General features: G+C 33.6%; 3 protein-coding genes and 1 non-coding gene across 4 annotated transcripts; 3 read left to right on the plus strand and 1 right to left on the minus strand.

The window, feature by feature from the left end:
• Nucleotides 1–2,793: 2,793 nt before the first annotated feature.
• Nucleotides 2,794–8,486, plus strand: LOC7491931 (uncharacterized). Its single transcript, XM_002308429.4, has 3 exons — nucleotides 2,794–3,943; nucleotides 7,345–7,513; nucleotides 7,865–8,486. Exons 1-3 carry the CDS (start codon nucleotides 3,143–3,145, stop codon nucleotides 8,329–8,331), a joined length of 1,437 nt encoding a protein of 478 aa, XP_002308465.3. The 5' UTR covers nucleotides 2,794–3,142; the 3' UTR covers nucleotides 8,332–8,486.
• A 1,847-nt stretch (nucleotides 8,487–10,333) lies between these two features.
• LOC7491932 (auxin-responsive protein SAUR15) lies at nucleotides 10,334–10,708 on the minus strand. Its single transcript, XM_024603763.1, has one exon. It carries the CDS (start codon nucleotides 10,706–10,708, stop codon nucleotides 10,334–10,336), a length of 375 nt encoding a protein of 124 aa, XP_024459531.1.
• Nucleotides 10,709–15,346: 4,638 nt separating this feature from the next.
• On the plus strand, nucleotides 15,347–15,418 carry TRNAP-CGG (transfer RNA proline (anticodon CGG)). The gene has a single exon. It is a non-coding gene; the product is annotated as a tRNA-Pro (tRNA).
• A 57-nt stretch (nucleotides 15,419–15,475) lies between these two features.
• Nucleotides 15,476–17,425, plus strand: LOC7492248 (probable small nuclear ribonucleoprotein G). The gene is made up of 4 exons (XM_024603290.2): nucleotides 15,476–15,633; nucleotides 15,757–15,779; nucleotides 16,969–17,090; nucleotides 17,201–17,425. The coding sequence occupies exons 1-4, from the start codon at nucleotides 15,599–15,601 to the stop codon at nucleotides 17,261–17,263; spliced, it is 243 nt and encodes an 80-aa protein (XP_024459058.1). The 5' UTR covers nucleotides 15,476–15,598; the 3' UTR covers nucleotides 17,264–17,425.
• Nucleotides 17,426–20,233: the final 2,808 nt, after the last annotated feature.

Raw genomic sequence — 20,233 nt, forward strand, 5'->3', positions numbered from 1 at the left:
CAACGGTTTGAAATGGATCGGACGCTAGTGTCCTGATTAAAATTTGTAGCTGTTCGGTTTTGTGCTTTGACGGTTTTGTCCCTATGTCTTTTTGCTGGTTATTTTTTATTATTTTAAGATTCCAATTGTTTTTATATTTCAACATCATTTTTGAAAAAAATATATTTTATCTTTACTTTTAATTAATCTTATTTGATATATTCATATTATTTTGATATGTTGATATCAAAAATAAATTTAAAAAATAAAAAAATATATTATTTTAATGTATTTTCAAGCGAAAAATATTTTAAAAAATAATCGTTATCACAATATCAAACAGACTTTAATAATTAATGTATAATTGTTGTAGATATTGTAGGGTAATGATGGGTCATTGTTCTGAAATATACAAAAATGAGACAATAAAAATTAAAAAAAACAAGACAGAATAGGAGATGGAAAAAAAATATTTAGTAGTGATGTATAAAATAAAGTGATTATTTCTATATTTTGTTTGATTAATGATGGACAAGAAAGAATAAAATATAAAAAAACCTAGTTTACTCAATATGTATTACTATTAAATTTTATATTTTAAAAAAGTAATTAAGTATTATTTATTTTTACTTTTGTTTATAACGAGCGTTGCAATTAATAATAATAATAAAATACTCTAGTTATGAAACCCAAATCGCCAGATAGGTTGGCCCGCAATCTAACTAAATTGGGATTTGAACGGGTCAGAGTTTAAGAGAAAATAGAGGAAAGATTCATGACCCAACCTTACTTGATCACAAACCTCGATCCACCTGCGATCCAATCAACCCGTGGTAAAACACGGGTCAAAAGCCCATTGAGTTTTTTTTTGAAATTTTTTAATCAAAACAACATTATTTTGATTCTTAAGAAAAAAAATTGAGTTGACTCAGATATTGTTTTAGATTAAGTTTTAAAACTATGATAATAATCAGTTTTATCATTATATATTTTAATTACATAATTTTAAAATTAAAAAATTTTACAAGATATTTTTACTCAGCTGTATTTACTGAATTTGTTTATTAAAATTAAATTTTTTAATCAAACAATAATATAAATAGATACACATATGAAATTTATTGAATAAAATAAAAGAGAAAAAATATCATGAAAAACTACAAATATTAGAAATATTATCTAAAAATAAATATTTCTTATTTTTAAGAATAAAGTTCATCTATATAAAACATAAAATAAAATTCATAGATTAATCAAAATAATATATTTAAAAACTAAAAAAATAGAAAATAATTTTAAGAAAATCTCTATTAAAAAAACCAAATAAGCAAAATAAAAAAATTCATAAAGGAGGGATATTAATAAGAAAATCTCATTTTTTTTCTTCTAAGAATATAAAAGTAATTTCACTGTAGTGAGTAGCAATGAGTTGTAAATTGAGCCAGGTGCATTGTGATTTCCTTGCACTTTTTAGAGTTCTTGTTAATGCCTTGGTTTTACAGCTTTTACACTTACACTACCACCCAAATTACTGCTTCTGGCCAGGATTTTATCACTCTGCTACTCTGAACACACATGAAATGAAAGGAGGAGAGAAGTTGTGGGAGATGGCCAAAAAAATCTACACGGCATTTGCGAACAGCAAGAACTGCAACAGGCACTTTTTAGACATGGCTGATCTCAACTTCCTTATGTGTAAGGCTATTGATAATCCTGGATTGACACCATCATCTTCTCTAAGAACAGCTTTATTATCAGTGTTTGAAGAGCCAGTAAAAGATGATTATGGTGGCTTGCAGGAAGAAGTAGGTGTCGAGGACTACATGGGGTGTGCCTCTGCTCATGGTATAGGACCTTCAATTGCAATTTTTGACAGAGTCAGAGATGGACGGCTGGATTGCGTCTGTGTGTATCCATCACCACTGCATTCAAGGGAGCAAATGCAGGAGTTCATTGACAACATGAAGAGTGTTCTTGTGGAGGGTTGCAGGCTTGCAGCTCCATTTAGAAATTAATAAAATATTCTTTTTTTTGCTTGTTAAGAAATTATTATGGTCGTCGCTCTCCCCTGAGGTGATGATAGGCTTATCTAAGTATCTTGTGCTGTTAATTCATCTAACTGTCAGTCTGCTATGACCTTCCATCATGCATGGTAGGTGGCCTGGATTTATTACATTTTGTCTGAGAATTGGAATGCTCGCTGCGATTTTCAAATATGAAATAGATTTGGTCAGATAGAATGTATATATCATAGTTATTTGACTCCGACCAAGAACTGGGTTCCGAGTTTACGAGGTCAATTCCAAAACGATGATTTCTTGCTTTGACATGAGCTTTATTTGGGTCCTGGGTATCCACTTAAGCTTCATGGCCCATCATGATTTTTGTTTTGTGTCTTCCATGGCCTAATTTCAAGCATGGAGACTTGTGTGTGTGTGTGTTTTAATTTGTATTATCTCGTGTATATAAGATTTTGAACAATATTTGAACATTAATTAAAAATTAATTTAGCAAGATCAGAGAAATATTAAAAAATATTTCCATGACAGTTTCAAACACGTTCATAATCTCGCGTCTATAAGCTTTGAATCCAAAACCACCTTGATCATGTTGAGGCTGCATTTTGTGTTCCTTCGCCAATCGGTATAGTTCCTTTCATGGAAATTAAAAACAGCATTGCATCTCTCGGTAGTGTTGGAGAGAAAGGTTATTTTTTAAAGTGTTTTATATTTAAAATATATAAAAATAATATTTTTTTATTTTTAAAAAATTATTTTTAATATTAATAGAGCAAAACAATTTAAAAATATTTAAAAATAATAATTTCAAATAAACACACAAAATGAGATCAAGTACAGAAAAGGAAATATCAAATATCAATCCAAACCTTAACGAAATCCAGGAGATTAGGTTTCCTATCTCTTTCCTTACAGATGAAGGGGGCACAATTCCAATCACTTGTACAATAATAACACAACCCTAATAATTTTCTTCGGACATATGTGGACATTGGTCTGGCCCGTCCATCAAACAATCACACGTGTTATCTTGCACACTCAAGTTCTCTCAGGCTTTTTAGCTAAGCCGAGGAGGAGGCTTCTCCCATTTGCCATTTCTTCCTCCCTGTCTAAGACCAAAACCCAGCAGTCTCCGCTAATTCAACATGCCTAACCATGGCCAAGACCAATTAGACCCGAACCCACAAGCACCAGAGCCCAAGGCTCGACCAGTTGGCGCCACTGAGTACAGTTGGTGCAGATCAGTCCCTCTTGGCACAGGCATCACGGTCTTGGCTCTCCTCTTATCAAAACAACCCGATATCCATCTTCTTCAAACCACCCTCGACAAACTACAAAACTCCCGTCCTCTGCTCCGTACTAAGCTCCGTTTCAATTCCACCACCAACACCTTCTCCTTTATCACTCCACCCGCTCCTCACGTCCAAATCCAACCGTTCGATCTTCCATCGACGGCTGACATAATCTCCAACAGCGACCAAAACATAGACCCTTACCACATTATTTTAGAGCACGAACTGAACAAGAATTCGTGGTCAGCATATCTTGACCAATCATCAGACGCAGAAACCAACGTGTTTTTTATTACTCTTTACACGTTGAGTGAAAACCGTTGGGCGGTGGTCCTCCGGCTGCACACGTCAACATGCGACCGTGCGGCGGCAGTAGGGTTGTTGAGAGAACTGTTGGTTCTGATGGGTGGGGAAAATCAAGGAGGGATAACCAAGGAATATGAGAATGAAGTGGAGGTTAGTTTGGGAATTGAAGATTATATCCCGAGTGGGAAGGGTAACAAGCCCTTTTGGGCGCGTGGAATAGACATGCTTGGATATTCTTTGAATTCGTTTAGGTTGTCCAATTTGGATTTTGTAGATGCTGATTCTCCCAGAGGCTCTCAAGTGGTGAGGCTTCAAATGAACTCCGATGATACCCAAAAGCTTCTTGATGTAAGTGGCCGCTTTGTCTTCACGTTATCACATTTATCTGCCCATGATTGTTTGTTTGCGATGCTTTCATATAATATATATTTCACTCAAATGTTTGAATCGTTTTTTTTATATTATTTGAATTTGACTGAAAATAAATTTGATTAAATGTGATGTACTCCATCTAGGAAATAGGAATCGAATCTTTTAAAAAACAAATATCACAACGAAAACCTTTATTACAAAAATAATTTTTTTTCCTAAAATTCTATTCTTAAAATAGGGATTATAATTGCTTCCATTGATTAAATATTAGTAGGCTGTCCAAATGCAATTAATCCATTTATTTCTGTTTATTAAAACTATAAGGTTATGTTTGTTTTTATAATCTGCTTTTAAAAGGTTTTGATTTTTTTATTAATTTTTTTTTAAATTTTTTTTTAATAGGCAGATAATAAAAATAAATTTTAAAAACTAAAAAAATTATTTTAATATATCTATAAATTAAAAATATCTCTTCGCTCACATCAAATATTTTAATAGTCAATTCTTCTTTGTTTTAGAGTTTTTTTTATATATAAAAAATGTTTTTTTAGAAATGAATTAAAATAATATTTTTTATTTTTAAAATTTATTTTTATATTAATATTAAAATAAAAAAATTAATTCAAAATAAAAAACATTTTTTTTTCAAAAATACTGTTAAATCCTTTTATATATATATATATATATATATATATTATTACATGCATGAAATCATTAATTGCTTTTAATAAAGTGGGCCCAGTTAGCCGTAGAAATTAGACAAAATGATCTGTGTAGGCCCTCTCGCATTCAAGGCAACAGAGAGTGGCTCGTGTCTCTAAGCTTAAGTTCTCAACTTGAAAAGGATGTATGGATAGGACTCAGCCTTAAGGCAGCCCTTACGTAATATCCTTGTGCAATTACGAAATTAGAGATTGTGCAATTACGAAATTAGAGACCCGACTGATTATCTTGTTTTTAGATTTTTTGATATTAAAAATAATTTTAAAAAAATAAAATAATATTATTTTAATACATTTTTAAATAAAAAATATTTTAAAAAGCAATTGCACTGGATCCTCGAATACCCTACATTATGCATGGCACATTAAGTTCCTGTCCGAGTCCTAGGTTGGGACACCTTCATTTGGCTGCTAAAAATGAATGGCAGTAAGGCATAATCTGATCGATATCATTGTCCTCTGATCTGTCTTTGTTTGGAGAGCTACTACATGAAATTGGTTTAGTTGTTTACCTTCAGATGCAATTTGTGGCAGGGGTGCGACTGTGTGGTTGGTTAGAAACAAAAAACTGAACTGAGCCGCCATCATTTGGTTTGGTAACTTGATTTTCATTAGTTTTTCTTCAAAAATTCATAAAAAATGAAAATTCTAAATCAAGAAACATTTGTATTTATTCTTACAAGCCCCCAATTCAGGTTTCTGACCCGAACTTTGCCCTGGATCGATCCTCAAATTAGATTTTAACACTATGATGATAATCATTTTTATCTTTAAGTGTTTTAAATAAACAATTTTGAAATTGAAAGTTTTTTACAATGATATTTTAGAAATAAAAAATAATAAATATTATCTCTCGAGACATGTCCTCTTTGTACCTCCTGTTTTCGAAATACAAAAACTTACTCCAAAATTATCTTAGAGATAAATTTATTTTTATGTTTTTTTTTTAATTAAATATATTTTTGTTTCTACTATTTCTATTCTTTCAAATTGGCCCTTATCAGGGCTATTTAAATAAGATTAGGAAATTAAAGTGGTAGGCATAATTTGAAGTCTTAAGTTTAGAGCGTGTTTGGCAGTGTGGTTGCGGGTGCTTTTCAAATAACTTTTCGTGCCAAAATGCATGCCAATGATTTTTTTTATTTTTTAAAAATTATTTTTGACATCAGCACATTAAAACGATCCAAAACATACAAACCATATTAAATTTTAGCCAAAAAAAAAATTCAAATTTTTTGGAAACGCAGCCGCAGCCGCGTTCTCAAACGTTCCCGCGGCTCAACAACCACCTCGAATTGGTCACCAAATTTTCTTCTCTTTTTTCTAACCGCACCCTCATTTCTTGTAATTGCAATTTCTATTCAATAAAACTCACTCAATTCAGTTCTTTCAATAAAGAATTTACAATTTCTATAACTCAATTCCACAATTACAAATTCAGATTGTTACACCCAATTCCACAGTTACAGATTCAAGACTGTTACATTGCTTGGGTCAAAAACATATTGAAACTTAATAGAGATATAGCTAGAACTTCCTTAAGCATCTGCATTGGAATGGACTCTCCGCTTTTCTTTGGCATGCATGTGGCATCCTTATTCCTTTAGGTCTTCTAATTTAAAGCTTGGCCCTCAGAGAGTGTATGATGCTGGCTTAGGTCAAATGAGAAAATGTTTTATGTTATTTGGAAGGAGAACTGCTGTTGGGAAATTAGTCTAATGATTTGATGGAAATTTAATGTGGTTTATTTCTTAACAAGGAAGCCTGTTAGGGGTCCCTTGCCTGGATGAAACCGTTTTGTCTTATTAGCTACCCCTAATCTATTCCAAGATATTGTCTTGTGGCTTTGGTTCTGTCTCTTCCAAAGACAGACAGTTGCTGTGGAGTCTGAAGGAGATTATTCTTGCATCTTCTGCAGACAAGCTATTGAATTTAGAGACCACTTGTCTTATGATTGTTATCTTTCCTGAAGGATTTGGAGGTTCATTTTAACACCATGTTTGGTTCTTGCACATGTTGATTCTTAGAATGATCAGTTCCGGCAACTTATTTCTACATTGAAGAGGAAAACAATTCAAGTGTTTAATTCTTAAGTTAGCATGGGCAGATCAAGTCAAGTGTGGTTAGTTAGTATGGAATGATGAATCCATAACCATCTTTCTCATACTGAGAAGCATTTTCAAAGGGAGAACTATTTTTGCTGCAAGATTAAGACTGTATAGCCTTGGATGTAAAAATAATGCTGAAAGCATATGCTTCTGTAATAAATTGGCAAATATCGACAGTCGCAGCCATCTTTAAGAATAGAGGTGAACGCAATCAAATTTTATAGTGTTCTGTTTTTGTTGGCTGCTAGCAACCCAATTTGTTTTGTATACTTTCTTTAGATGGAATAAAGTTTTCTTCTCCATCCAAAGGCAAATGTGGTTTTCGTAGTCCTTCAATTCTCGAGAACGATTTAAATAAAAGATTCTGGACATAAGCTGGACAGTTTAGATGTGATAGATCTAGTCTTATATTGGTGATGCATATCAGCTCTTGAAATGGAAAAGGCCTAACCACTCTTAAATCACCTAAGGCAGAGCTGCAAGCTAGTACCAAAGCTTTAGAAGTTACCCTCGCGTGACCACTGGAATTATGACTCTTATTTTACAGGGTTGCATGTCAAGAGGGATTAAACTTAGTGGAGCCTTGGCTGCTGCTGGTTTAATTGCAGCACAATCCACTAAAGACCTTCCTGATCATCAGATGGAGAAGTATGCTGTTGTAACCCTCATCGACTGCCGCTCCATTCTTGACCCAGTTCTCAGTAGCAATCATATCGGTATGCATTGTATATTATATACACACTTTATAAGCCATTTTTACCTTCAGTAATGTCGTTTACACATAAAATTTCTTTAAATATATGAACAGATTTTTAATTCAATTGGTCAGGCAGTGCCTCATATTTTCAGGTATATATACTGGGAAATAAGAGGGTCCATTCGTAGTGTGTGTTTAATGGCTGTTGCAATGTTTTCCTCGTTCAAAAAGTTAGAACTAGTTTTGTATGATTCAAGTCCTCCTTAACTAGAGATTGGCAGTGCGAATTTGGATATGCAAGCAAGGGACAATAATTTTTTGATGACAGTATAATATTTTTGCCTTGACGCCAGTAACCTGATTATTTCAGGATTTTATCACTCTGCCATGTTAAATACACATGACGTAAGTGGAGGTGTAATGCTATGGGATCTAGCAAAAAGGTGCTACATGGCCTATACGAATGCGAAGAACAATAACAAGCATTTCACAGACATGGGTGACCTGAACTTCCTCATGTGCAAGGCAATCGAAAATCCAGGTTTAACTCCATCATCATCGATGAGGACTGCCTTCATTTCAGTATTTGAGGACCCTGTCATTGATGATACTAATGAAATGCATGGAAAAGTGGGAGTCGAGGATTATGTGGGGTGCTCCTCAGTTCATGGTGTGGGCCCTTCCGTTGCCATATTTGACACCGTAAGAAATGGACGGTTGGATTGTGCATGTGTGTATCCATCACCATTGCATTCAAGGGATCAAATGCAGAAGTTGATTGATGATATGAAGAGAATTCTTGTTGATGGTTGTGGCAGTGTGGAGAGTGAGAGCTAGATTTTCTCTCTGTTAGAGTCTTATTGGAGATGAACTAGTGCTGTTTACTTTATGTGTTCCGTCCGTCATTTTTTCTATGGGGCAGACCATTTCATTACCCAGAGCAACCATGTAATGAAGTGTTTGAAATGAGAAACTGCTTATTAATGCATCAATCATGGATTTACTTGGGAACTAAAATTATGATAGCTTTAATACAGGCCAGTTCTGGCAAGTAACTGAACAGACTACTTGAGTTTTTCGGTGGCTCCATGAACAAGCACTCGGCCGCTGGCCTTGGGTTTGCTCAATTGACTCAAGCTGTCCATTAACTCACTGACTGCAAATGATTTCTCACCAGGTAAACAATCCATCTCCAACTTTAGCTGCCCGAAGTTAAAATGGCATTCTCTTCCGACTGTTATAAACTGGTTTTTGAGACAAGATTTTCCATGGATATAAACTCTAAATTGAGATTTTCTTAAACATGTTTTTGTTTAAAGTTATTTAGAATTGTTTGTTTTTGGGTTTTAAATATATTTTTTAAAAAAGATTTTAAAATTTTTTATTTTTTTATTTCAAAATAATTTTTTTTTATTGGATTGATATGATAATGTGAAAAATATTATTTTTTATATATTTTCAAATAAAAAATATTTTGAAAACCACATTTTTAAATACCCTTTTAATCCAATTTGATAAATCAACATATTGATTTTGGACCATGATTAGATTTCTTAATTAACTGGTTAATCCATAGATGAATCCGATCATATGTTTTCGAAACATTGGGATGGCATATTCTAAAACATTCGTGCCTTTGATTAAGCAGCCAGCACAGAACCGTGCAGCATCTGCTTGAACTGCTTTCGTCTTGCTTGTCCAGTCTTAGATCGATTAACTACTATATTCACAATAAACAAAACAGTCCATTGTTCGACAGTTATAATGATTATTAGTTGCTGGAATTCATAAAAAAAAACAATGCGTTCCCTAGTTTTGAATCGATGTTTAGTGGAGTTAATGTACCTAATTCGGAGACTTGTTTTATGCATAAACTTGGTATCCTTGTCATTTTGTTCATGACCAAGAGATTCAATATTTTACCAAACACTCGTAATTTAGAAGAAATACTCCCTTTCTACAATATATATACCAAGTTACAATGAAGAACATGTTGCCTTTCATCTTCCCTTCATCAAATAAACTACATATTTATATGCTCGAGGATTAGGTGATAAGTGGCATGTATACTCCTTTATCACTATGGATTGTATCTAAAAATTAGGTGTTTGTAAGATAATTTTTTTTTGTAAGATAATTTTTTTTTCTTGAATATATTAGTTCGGATATAGATTATTCATTTAAGATGTGGTTGCAGAGGTACGTTTAATTCAAAAACACCCTTGATCATTAAGATAGAAACAAAAATCTAAATGTTTTTAGCTGCTCCACAGCTAGCTGATAGCGGTAGTTTTTATGAGATCAATTGAGATGGTCTGAGAAGCATCAGTAGTCTTTATGTACAATGCAGATCAGCCATTATTGGCTTAGAAGAAGAGCTAGAAAAACCAGAAATCAAAGGGGAGAATAGACAGGCATTGAGGGGGTTAATTTATAGAGATTAACAGGCAGCAAAGATCACATCACCTGGCTCTTCCTCCTATCCTGTTTTAAGTGTTTAGCTGTGGATGCAACTTTGGCAACGGAAGCAATATCTTTGTGCAAACTGGCTAGCTGCTACATTGAGTCAACATCCAGAAACTCAAGCACAAGAGTTTAGATTTTTTCATCCATAAATCTTACAGCTGTTACTTCATTACCACGCTAGAAACTCATAATATTTTGTGATTCATTTATCACGATCAAAATTAGCCCAGCCATGTTGGTAGAGCCGTGTAGTATCTACGACATGTAACTTCTATTCTATTACATCAAGGAACTACGAGCTCAAACCCAGAGCTTATAGGTACCTGATATAGTCAACAAGCACTTAATTTCTACTCTCTTTTTTTCTTCTCATCTATAGAAACTCCTCAACCAAATTTCCAAAGTCAAACCTTCCGTTACAACATTCAACAGCATTGAGAACCTCTTGAAATGTGGAGACGTTGCATGGAACCACAAGCCTATTCCTTTGATCGAAACCAAACACGTTATATGACTTCTCCAACAACATTTTGAAGAGCGGATGGGAGAGACAGCTTGTTGGCACCACAAACCTTTCCCTGTCTTCCCCTACATATATAGCAAAAAACCCTGTTGGGGTTGTGACCCCATCATCAAAATTATGATCCCTTAGTAAGCATTCATGCTGTGATTGCTTGCACTCATTTCTACTGATATCCTTCACCTTCTTGGCAAGTTTCTTGAAAGAAACGATCTTTTTGCCCAACATTTTCTCTTTCCAGCTCTGCTATTCTTGATCTGCAATGAAGAAAAGGAAAGGAGAGAGATTGGAGAAGATAAGAGATGGTATGAGAGGTATAGGAGAAGTGGTCTCTGGCTATTGCTTAGGGGGAAAGGGTTGGTGGGAAAGAATTTGTATTGTAGCTGGAGGAGAATGTCTCAAGAATCGGCCATCTTTTCCATTTTTAACTTTCAATTATTGACAATCTATGATTACAGGTTCGGTCTTTTAAAAGAAGCGTCTCGTTTATTTTGACTTGTCAACAGTAGTTCAGAGTCTTCCGACCAGTTAAAAACCTCAAGTACTTTGATTGAAGATGAATGATGGAATTCCACAAAGTTTTCAAGGGAATGGCTTTTGTATTCCATGTATCTTGTCGGTCATCTCTTTCTGGCCCATCGATTACCACGAAAATAATGCAAGACCCGCCATAAAGAATGATTATATATATATAAATATTAATTAGTTGTGTATTTTCAAGCAACAAATTGCTTGGAAATCATTTTTGTGTTTGAACTGAACCTTGTGCCAACCACACTGATTAATTTTTTTTAGTAATTAACAACGTGATTAACAAGTACCAACCATCTCTACCTTGGAAAAGGAAAATTCAACCACTCCTGTCTTGTCTACCACCCTTCATGAAGTGGAGTCTTTATTCAGCCTTTGGACTTTGGAGAGTAAAATAAACCCTTGGATACTTACAAATTATTCCATGCACCATATCCTAATAAGACCTAGCCAGTCGAAGTAATTAGAAGAACACCATTCTTTACCAGGGAGGGTGCAGTTATTGATTAACCAGTAGCTCTGTTAAAAATCTAGAGATTTGGGTCCTGTTCTTGCTGTTGTTTCAACTGACTTGAAACCAAGTAGGCCTCAACTTGCACGAACTAAACAAGCCAGAGGGGGGGATCCGGCGGCAGTTGATGGTGGTGGGTGGCATGAAGTTGTTTAATAAGCTACATTATAGCTCAAATAAACCTTCCTTCACTTGAAATATAATAAAATAGTAAAATATCAAATCATATTTTGGAGACAACGTGAGAGGGGGAGAGAGGGGAGGCTTGTGAATGGGGACGTGTAGAGAGAGAAGGAGGCCGGCTTTGGCCGTGTCAAGTGGTGGAAGATACAAAGAGTTGGCGTGGTTGACATGAGAGATTCCTCCATCGGCAACAAGACAAAGCAGGCCTCGAGCCTTCATAGACTAGGGTGGGCCGGGCTAGTGGTTTGATGGGATTGCTGAATGGGACAATTAGAAGAAGTTGACTCCGAGAAATCATTACGTCAATACCATGCTTTTTGATGGGGCTTGGCCCAGCTGTGCCTCAGTGGCTCCATCAAGGCAATATTGTCAATGTCAACTCAGAAGGTCCTGCTTTTTCTTTTTCTCCATCACAGTTTGCTTCTCAATTTTTCTTCGATTCTAACAAATGCGCTTGGGGTTTAAATAAAGATAAATATAAATTACAAAAATAAAGCAAACTTGATGAGCAAGAGATGAAGATCACAAACACGCAAAAAAACTTAATTCGTGACTAGTAAAAATTGCCTGCAATTATTTTGGCAATATAGGGTGATTGCAGTGATTATCATCCTAACTGATTCTTCCTCGAGCAAATTAAATTATAAAATAAATATTTTCCGGTTAACAAAAAAACACTTTTCATTCAACGAAAATACTTTCTGGTCAACAGAAAAATTTGGTTTGGTTTTCAGGAAAATATTTTCTCTTTTGGCTGTGTTTGTTTTCCGGAAAGTGGTTTCCGGGAAATCACTTTTCAAACTTTCCTGTGTTTATTTGCTATTAGAAAAGTTGGTCAACGGAAAACACTTTCCAGTCAAAGGAAAATTTGGTTTGGTTTTCAGGAAAGTGTTTTCCTGAAAAAATTTGGGCGGAAAAAACTTTCCGGAAGTTGTGAAAAATTTAGAAATGTCATTATTTGCTGATTATATCAAATTTGATCCTCAAACTTTTGATTGCTATATATAATTTGTTTTGAATATTTATTTTTCAATTTCATTTCTTAAAATTTAATTTTTATATTAACTTTGGTCTTTATTTTTATAATTGCTATTTGTTTTTTCCTTGTTATTTTTTTATTGAAATTTTTTATCTATCAAATTTGGTCCTAATTCTTTTGATTGTTACTTATTTTATTTGAAATAATTTATGAAGTGTTAATTATTATTATGTTAATTTCTTCATCTTTTATTTTTTTTAATTTTTTAGATTTGATCTCTATTATTTTGATTATTATTTATTTTATTTGAGATAATTTATGAAATTATATTTTTTTTTCAATTTCATTCTCATTCAACTTTTTAATTTGTAAGATTTGTTCCTCATTATTTTAATAAACTTCAGAAAAATAAAACATTAATAAGTTATTTTCCAACTCATTTTCCATGACATAACCAAACACTTGAAATTGTTTTCCAACTTATTTTCCATTACACTATCAAACATCGGAAAATACTTTCCCGGAATTCACTTTCCCCGGAATTCTTTTTCCAAAAGGAAACTACTTTCTAGCAAACAAACGGGGCATACCAATTGGAGTAAAATTTTTTATTATAAAAAAACTATAAAGGCTTAATGTTTTATTGTGCACAAAGACTCAAAATATTGTGAATTATTATAGCGTAATAATGCTTTTGCCATTTCCAAGAAAACAATCATTAAACTAGTCATTAGAGATAGTATGATCTTTTATCAGGGTCTATTAGTCATTATCAGACTGATTAGGGATAAATCGGTCTTTCACATTTCAAAAGTCAAATGAAAAGACTAAATTACCCTTAAGAGCAAGATTTTTAAAGTTGTTGTCCAAGGTTTTTTTTTGTATTCCCATCCTAGTTTTTAGTTATAATCAAGTTGACCGATAAACACCTTGGTATTTTAATAAATATTAAATATAATTAAAAAAAACCATAAGTGGTTGGCATGTGCGGCGCACTCGCCAATGTGTGGAGGCCTTCATCGTTTTTTGATGGTGATAAGGCGCATATCGACGGAAGATTGATGATATGGCTTTGATGGACTATTTTTTATTCTCTATCCTTGCCTGAGGTTTCACACTTGTCATTCCAGAAGTTAAATGTGTCATGTCAGTTTGTAGTTGTATCAAATTTAGTCCTTATTTTTTTAATTGCCTTTTGTTTTGCTTTTAATGCTTTTTAAAATTGATTTTATTTTTCAATTTCATCGCTTATATATTTGATTCATTTAATTTTCATGTTCAATTTGGTCTTTATTTTTTATTACTATTTTTTATTATTTTCTTGATTTTTTTAATTTTTGAATTTTTTTACCGATTATTTTATTTTATTTAATTTTTATATCAAATTTGGTCTTCATTCTTTTGATTGTTTTTTTTTATATAATTTTCTTGATTTATTTATTTATTAATTTCATCCCTCGATATTTGAATGAATGATAATTTTAGTTCGTGATATTTTGTGTTTATTTTTTATGGGGTAATCCTGGTCTCATGACATTGTTTTAAAAATTATCCCGATTTAACTTTAATTTTTTTAGGTTATTTTCTGAAATTTATTTATTTTCTCAATTTCAATAGTTGACATTAGGTTATTGGGCATTGAGCTTTATGTTTTGTTTTTGTTTTTATTTCTAAGGGGTTAACTAGATTTTATATCCTTCGTCAAGGGTTAGTCGAGTTAACCAGAGTTGAGTGAAGTGTTTTTTTTCAGCATTTTTCTTATTGATTTTATTTTTAAGTTTTGCCTTACATTGTTTAGCTTGCTTGAGAGATGATCTTTGTTCTTTTACTTAATTTTTTTTGTACAATGTTATCCTCGTCATGATGACTTGAGTCAGATTTTTTAATCCATTTTAAAAACTAATTTTTATTTTCAATTCGTCATTTAACGTTTGATTTGCTTGTAATTAAGCTTTATTTTTTTTTATCTTTTTCTTTATGAGGTTGTCCCGTTCTCATTCAATTTTGATTTATTATTAAATAAAATCGTTAAGATATTTTAAGAATATTTAGAGGGTATCTTTTCATAATATTAACAAGCATTTATCTTTTTTTATTAGTCATTGTCTTTTTTCTCTCCAGATTTTTGTTATCATCGTTGGTTTTTTTTTATGATTATATTATTAAATGAACCAAGTTTATTGAGCACATTCATTTTAATGACTTGAGCCCCATATTTTTATTAATTCTTTAATAATATCATCATCATCTAGGTATTTTTTTTTTATATTTGAAAAAAATTAACCTTGTTTGGAGTGCAACCACTTACCTAGTATAATACAAAATACATTATATTATATAAAACACAAAAAAAAATTGGTTTTTTATTTGTTCACACCACTGTTTATCATCTCACATTTTATTATCGATTTATCATTTAAAATTTATAAATATATATATATATATATATATATATTTTTAATCTATAATTAATAATAAATAATATATAATATATAAATATTAAAAAATCTAACTGGATACCTCCCCGCAGCACCGAGTATTACCCTATATATACAAACCCTTCTCGTTCCAAATCATTCCATTTTCTCTAGTCACATGGTTATTTAAATAGGTTTAGATTGAAATGAACAAATACGTTATATGTTGCTTTGATAAATGCAAAGGGTGTTTGGTCTAGTGGTATGATTCTCGCTTCGGGTGCGAGAGGTCGCGAGTTCGATTCTCGCAACACCCCTTTAAATTATGAAAATATAAATATATCGTTAATTGTTTTTTAAGCCCACAAATAGAGCCCAATCTGGCCTTCGAATCCCTAGGGTTTAACAAGAGGTGTAAACCCCTAGTCCAGCGCTCATTTTGTTGCTCTCTCTCTCGACAACCACACTCAGAAAATCTTTCAGTCTTCGTTTCAGTCATGAGCCGATCGGGTCAGCCACCAGATCTCAAGAAGTAATCTTTTTTTTTTTATTGTAGCAATTATCTTTGCATTCGTCTCGTTTCTTTTCTTTTGCGAAGTTGTAGTTCTCTCTCTCTAATTCTTTTATTTTATTAATTTTTTTTTGGGTTTTACAGGTATATGGACAAGAAGCTTCAAAGTAAGCTCTCTTGAATTCCCTTTTCTTTTCCTGTATTTTTTATTTACTTCACAACTGTTTAGTCGCTGGATAATCATGGAAGCAAAAGATGGAGAGTTTTGGGTTTGATATTATTACGTGTGATATCTATGTATCTACTTTTTATTTATTTGTGTTTTTTGTCACACGGTATTGTAAAAATATCTGTATAGAAGTATTCAATAGGTCGTCGTGTAAAATAATTTTTTATTTTTTTGTGAACTTGTTGGTGGATTCTCTTTGATGAAACCAATTTTTTTTTTTTTGAATTTTCTGTTTCTGTCTTGAAGTGATGTTTTTTTGTTTAATGTGGTGAAAAATTCATAACTTTGTTAGACACAAAGAAGTTGGTTTTGTCTTTAGAGTCAGTGTACTTAATTGACATGTGGCCAAAGTCTGATTAAATTGTTATAAATATTTATTTTCCACTTATTTTAATTTAGAATAATCCATAAGACAGCTTAGAGGTGAAATAAGCTCTCCTTAGATGCAGAAATTATCTTTCAAGTTGCTTTTGGCTGGATTTTTCAAGTCCAAAGGGTTTTGGAATTCGGTTAAAATTTGGAATTGATTCAAGAAGAGGAAATCGGGGATATGGGAGCAGGTATACATGCTGTACCAGTACTATTCTTGTGTTTCAACCTAATTGATGAACAGATGTCACGGGGGTTTCTTAAGGGAAGTTTTATGGTTGGAGACTATCTGAATGCTCATGGTAGAACATTAGAACTTTTGGGGTGTTAACTTTTTGACTCCTGTTTTCAATATCTTGAAAGTATGAAAAGTCGAAGCGCAAATGTAAAATTGCATGCAGAATTAAACAAATAATCTTAAAATCTGAGCTACACATCTTGAATTGCTTGGGCAATCATGGTTTTAAGCAAGTTTCAGAGCTGCTTAAATCTCTTCCAATCTGACTTTCCACTCAGTTAGGAGTTTGACATCGGTGTAAAATGGAACAAGGCGCATAGATATGAAACCTTGTGCAAGTTTTGTTACTAAATTGTATTCAGATGAAACAGCACTGTGGTCAGTTCAGATTGTCCATCTTCAATCAGTTTATTTTCCAACTTGTTTCTGTCTCTTTAAGTCACCTATTGATACACTAGTTGCCTGTGTTTTACATTATTGATAATGTTTGAAGTTGATGAGTTTTTTCATTTTAATGCAGTCAAGCTGAATGCAAATAGGATGGTGGTTGGAACACTTCGTGGGTTTGACCAGTTCATGAATTTAGTTGTTGACAACACTGTGGAGGTGAATGGTGATGAGAAAACTGATATAGGCATGGTGGTGAGTCATCTTTTCACTATTTTTCTTTGTTCAGTATTAGTCAAATCATTACTTCAGAATTATTCTCCAATTATTAGCATTTTGAAATTGGTATTGCTTTCTTGCTGCAGGTGCTCAGAGGCAATAGTGTTGTCACAGTTGAAGCATTGGAACCTGTAAACAGAGCACAGTGATGGATGGCTGTGTACTTGTACTGATTTAGGCGGGCTTTAAGTCATATGTAATTTGACCCGGATGGCTACACTTTGTATGAGATAAAGTTGTTTAATAATTTCTGTTGCAATGAAGGTTATATGCTGCATCAAGGCTATATGAATCTTTTATTCTTCCAGTAATTCTTGCTTTCCTTTTTTCTCCTTTGAAGCACGCCAGTATTTATTTTCTAGTTTTTAAGCTAGTGGGTTTAGACTTTATTATTGATTTGAATTCCAATGTTATCGACATGCCTATGCTTTCAGGGGTTAATCGCAAGTTGATATCATCAGGATAGGACAGTTACAATCCATTTTTTTGCGTGGCTGGGTCTGGCTTTAAACCAGGAATTCAGACTCCTTTTTCTGATGTTAAATTCTTGCGCATCGAATACCACGAGTGCCATGGCAAAGCATTTTGACAGACAGTCATTTGTCTTATTCATTTGTCAGTTTGATTGGTTCTTGATAATCTTACTCCTATTGCTCGGCAACAGACCTTTTTTTTTTCCTCATAGATATGCTGCCGTTTTTAAACCTGCCATGACAATGCAGAAGTCTGGACAACTGTGAACTGTTTTGCCAGTTGGTGAAGGGAAGCATTCTATCAGTTTTACTAGTCTTGTTGCCTGTGATTGCTTGATTGCTCCCACATCTAGCGAATGTTGGCCTCAGTATGGATAACACCCGCATTGTTCCAGATTGGCTTAGCACTTGGGTTCCTTTGTAATATCAGCACACCTTTATTCAGAAAGATGCATTTTTATTCCTGCAGGCAGCATGCACTGCTATCAGGTTGATTTATTTTGCAAGTGAAGTTGAAATTTTGGCTCCGAGTGAGATGGTAAGCAATCCAGCTGGTGGTTGTTGATGCAAGGGTTAGGTTGCGAGTTGCTTCATATATATATATTCATCTTGGGATTCAATTCCTTTTACTTCTCGATATAATTTGTGTTGGTTTGCAAGTATGAAGGCTTGAAGGGTGTCTGATTTTAAATTCTGCTATCGAATATTTTCATGGGATTGTCACCCGTAGTGGTCCTTTCTCCTTCTCGATATAATTTTAGTGTGGGGTTTCGCCCACCATGAAAAGTTTTTTCCTTTTCTCCTGTTTCAATGTCTCGGGTTAGATGACAATCAGCTGCCCGCTAAATTGAGTTTGAATTTGAAACAGTGACTTTATGTGTACGAGTCACAGCATCCCAACGGCATAATCCTGGGAAAGTTTCTTTCTTTGTGCAATGTTATATCAGCCTCAGCTAGTCTGTGTGCTTTCACTCTGCTTTTTCTTGGCAATTCTGGGCTGTAATATATTCCCTAGAAAACGCAAGGTGAATCTTGCTTTGCTGTTTGTTCAGGTATCCAATAATACATATGCATCAGTACAAAGTGCTAAATAACATTCCAAATTTGGTAGGAATAATCACAAAGCTTTGGCTGCAAACAACTCATCCAACATCCCAAGATGGAATTTTTCCTTCCCGACAATCAAATTGCTTGAGTCCCAGTAGACAATAATTATATATCTCGTCGAAACTTGAAAATGGCAAAATGTGTTTGGTGGAAACATTAGAACTGGGATTAGGGTTTCGACGACAGAATTATTTTGCTTGAGCAACACTTCCGCTTTTTCCCTCGTCTCTTAGTGCTTCCTTTTTATTCTTTCTACTCTTCATGATATTTTTGTGTACTTTCTTGCAAAAGGGGCATGAAGGTAGAATGTAGAAGGAACCCTGATAATGGCAAGCTAGTGCTCTGTGCAGCTATATTATTAAGTAGTTAAGTGCTTTCATAATTGCACAAACTCTCTCTCTCTCTCTCTCTATATGTATATACCAGGCCAGATTAAAGTCCTTTCTTTTTGGGGCACATGATTAGGGCATGTTTTAACTACGTTGAGATACCATGTATCGTTGTATCCAAACATTGGTGTTTTACAAAGCAAATACCTTATGATTTAAATTCTGATGCATCATTACTGCAGGGTGGAAAACATGGGCTAATTTTTGAAGGATGATCATTCGCAGATGAAAAGTAAATGGCGCTGGTAAACACTGTTACCTTCACTTACAGTAAACACTTGCTACCACAAGCTTAACCAGCCAGGAAAGTAATGATGAGTCACAACATCACAGAACCTTTTCCTGAAAAACCTCTGCATATTACTGACACTCTTGTAACAGGAAAGCATCAGATCACTACTTCTACTTAGTAGATTTGAATTCGATTTACCGTCTTCTTTCATCTTTTATCCACTAAGCTACCCTGCCAGCTTGACACAGTGTTTTTCATAGTTATAAAACTCAGTCCGGCTTGGTTTATGATTTAACCGGTTTAACATAAAACTCACCTGAATTAAATTTTGAATAAGTGAATTAGCGGGTAGATATGTGAGAACAAGCCGGTTTTTAATAACTCCAGCGTTTTTTTCACTTGAACGGGGAAAAAAAGAGGGACCAACGTATAGAGCTTTGAGCTGGTAAAACCTTGGTGGTGTTACATTTACATGTTAGGTAACTGGTGGGACCACATAACTAGAATAAAGAGTTTAAGCCTAGAGACTCCATTACTAGGACTAGGTGGCCCGTTCCTTACTTTGGTCTCACATCTGTCAGAACTAGTTGGCTTCACGTAAGACAAGCATTCTTTATAGAGATGCCCGTGTGAGATTACCTGTCATTCCTTCAGAACCTCTAAGTAATGACCTGTTTGGTTTTCTTACAAGCCATTAACATGTTCTTAAAATCAATCCCCATAATCATTTTTTTTTAATAAAATAGATAAACTCTTCTCTTCAGATGAAAGATTACTTGTATTTATAATATACATATTCTAGTTGACCATATCTATTTTTTTTTTCAAAACACAGATCTTATAAGCTGTTTTGATGAATAAAGTATAAAATTTCAAATAGACATGTAATTCAACACAATTATAATCTAAAATCGTGAT

This window comes from Populus trichocarpa, chromosome 6 (assembly GCF_000002775.5).
Source record: "Populus trichocarpa isolate Nisqually-1 chromosome 6, P.trichocarpa_v4.1, whole genome shotgun sequence".
NCBI lineage: Eukaryota > Viridiplantae > Streptophyta > Magnoliopsida > Malpighiales > Salicaceae > Populus > Populus trichocarpa.

Excerpts from the sequence above, each read along its gene's own strand:
- LOC7491932 (XM_024603763.1), bottom strand. The coding sequence starts at position 10,708 with ATGTTGGGCAAAAAGATCGTTTCTTTCAAGAAACTTGCCAAGAAGGTG.
- LOC7492248 (XM_024603290.2), top strand. The coding sequence starts at position 15,599 with ATGAGCCGATCGGGTCAGCCACCAGATCTCAAGAA. Across the intron at positions 15,634-15,756 it reads CAGCCACCAGATCTCAAGAA|GTATATGGACAAGAAGCTTC; the intron begins GTAATCTTTTTT and ends TGGGTTTTACAG. Across the intron at positions 15,780-16,968 it reads TATGGACAAGAAGCTTCAAA|TCAAGCTGAATGCAAATAGG; the intron begins GTAAGCTCTCTT and ends ATTTTAATGCAG.
- LOC7491931 (XM_002308429.4), top strand. The coding sequence starts at position 3,143 with ATGCCTAACCATGGCCAAGACCAATTAGACCCGAACCCACAAGCACCA. Across the intron at positions 3,944-7,344 it reads ATACCCAAAAGCTTCTTGAT|GGTTGCATGTCAAGAGGGAT; the intron begins GTAAGTGGCCGC and ends CTTATTTTACAG. Across the intron at positions 7,514-7,864 it reads TCTCAGTAGCAATCATATCG|GATTTTATCACTCTGCCATG; the intron begins GTATGCATTGTA and ends TGATTATTTCAG.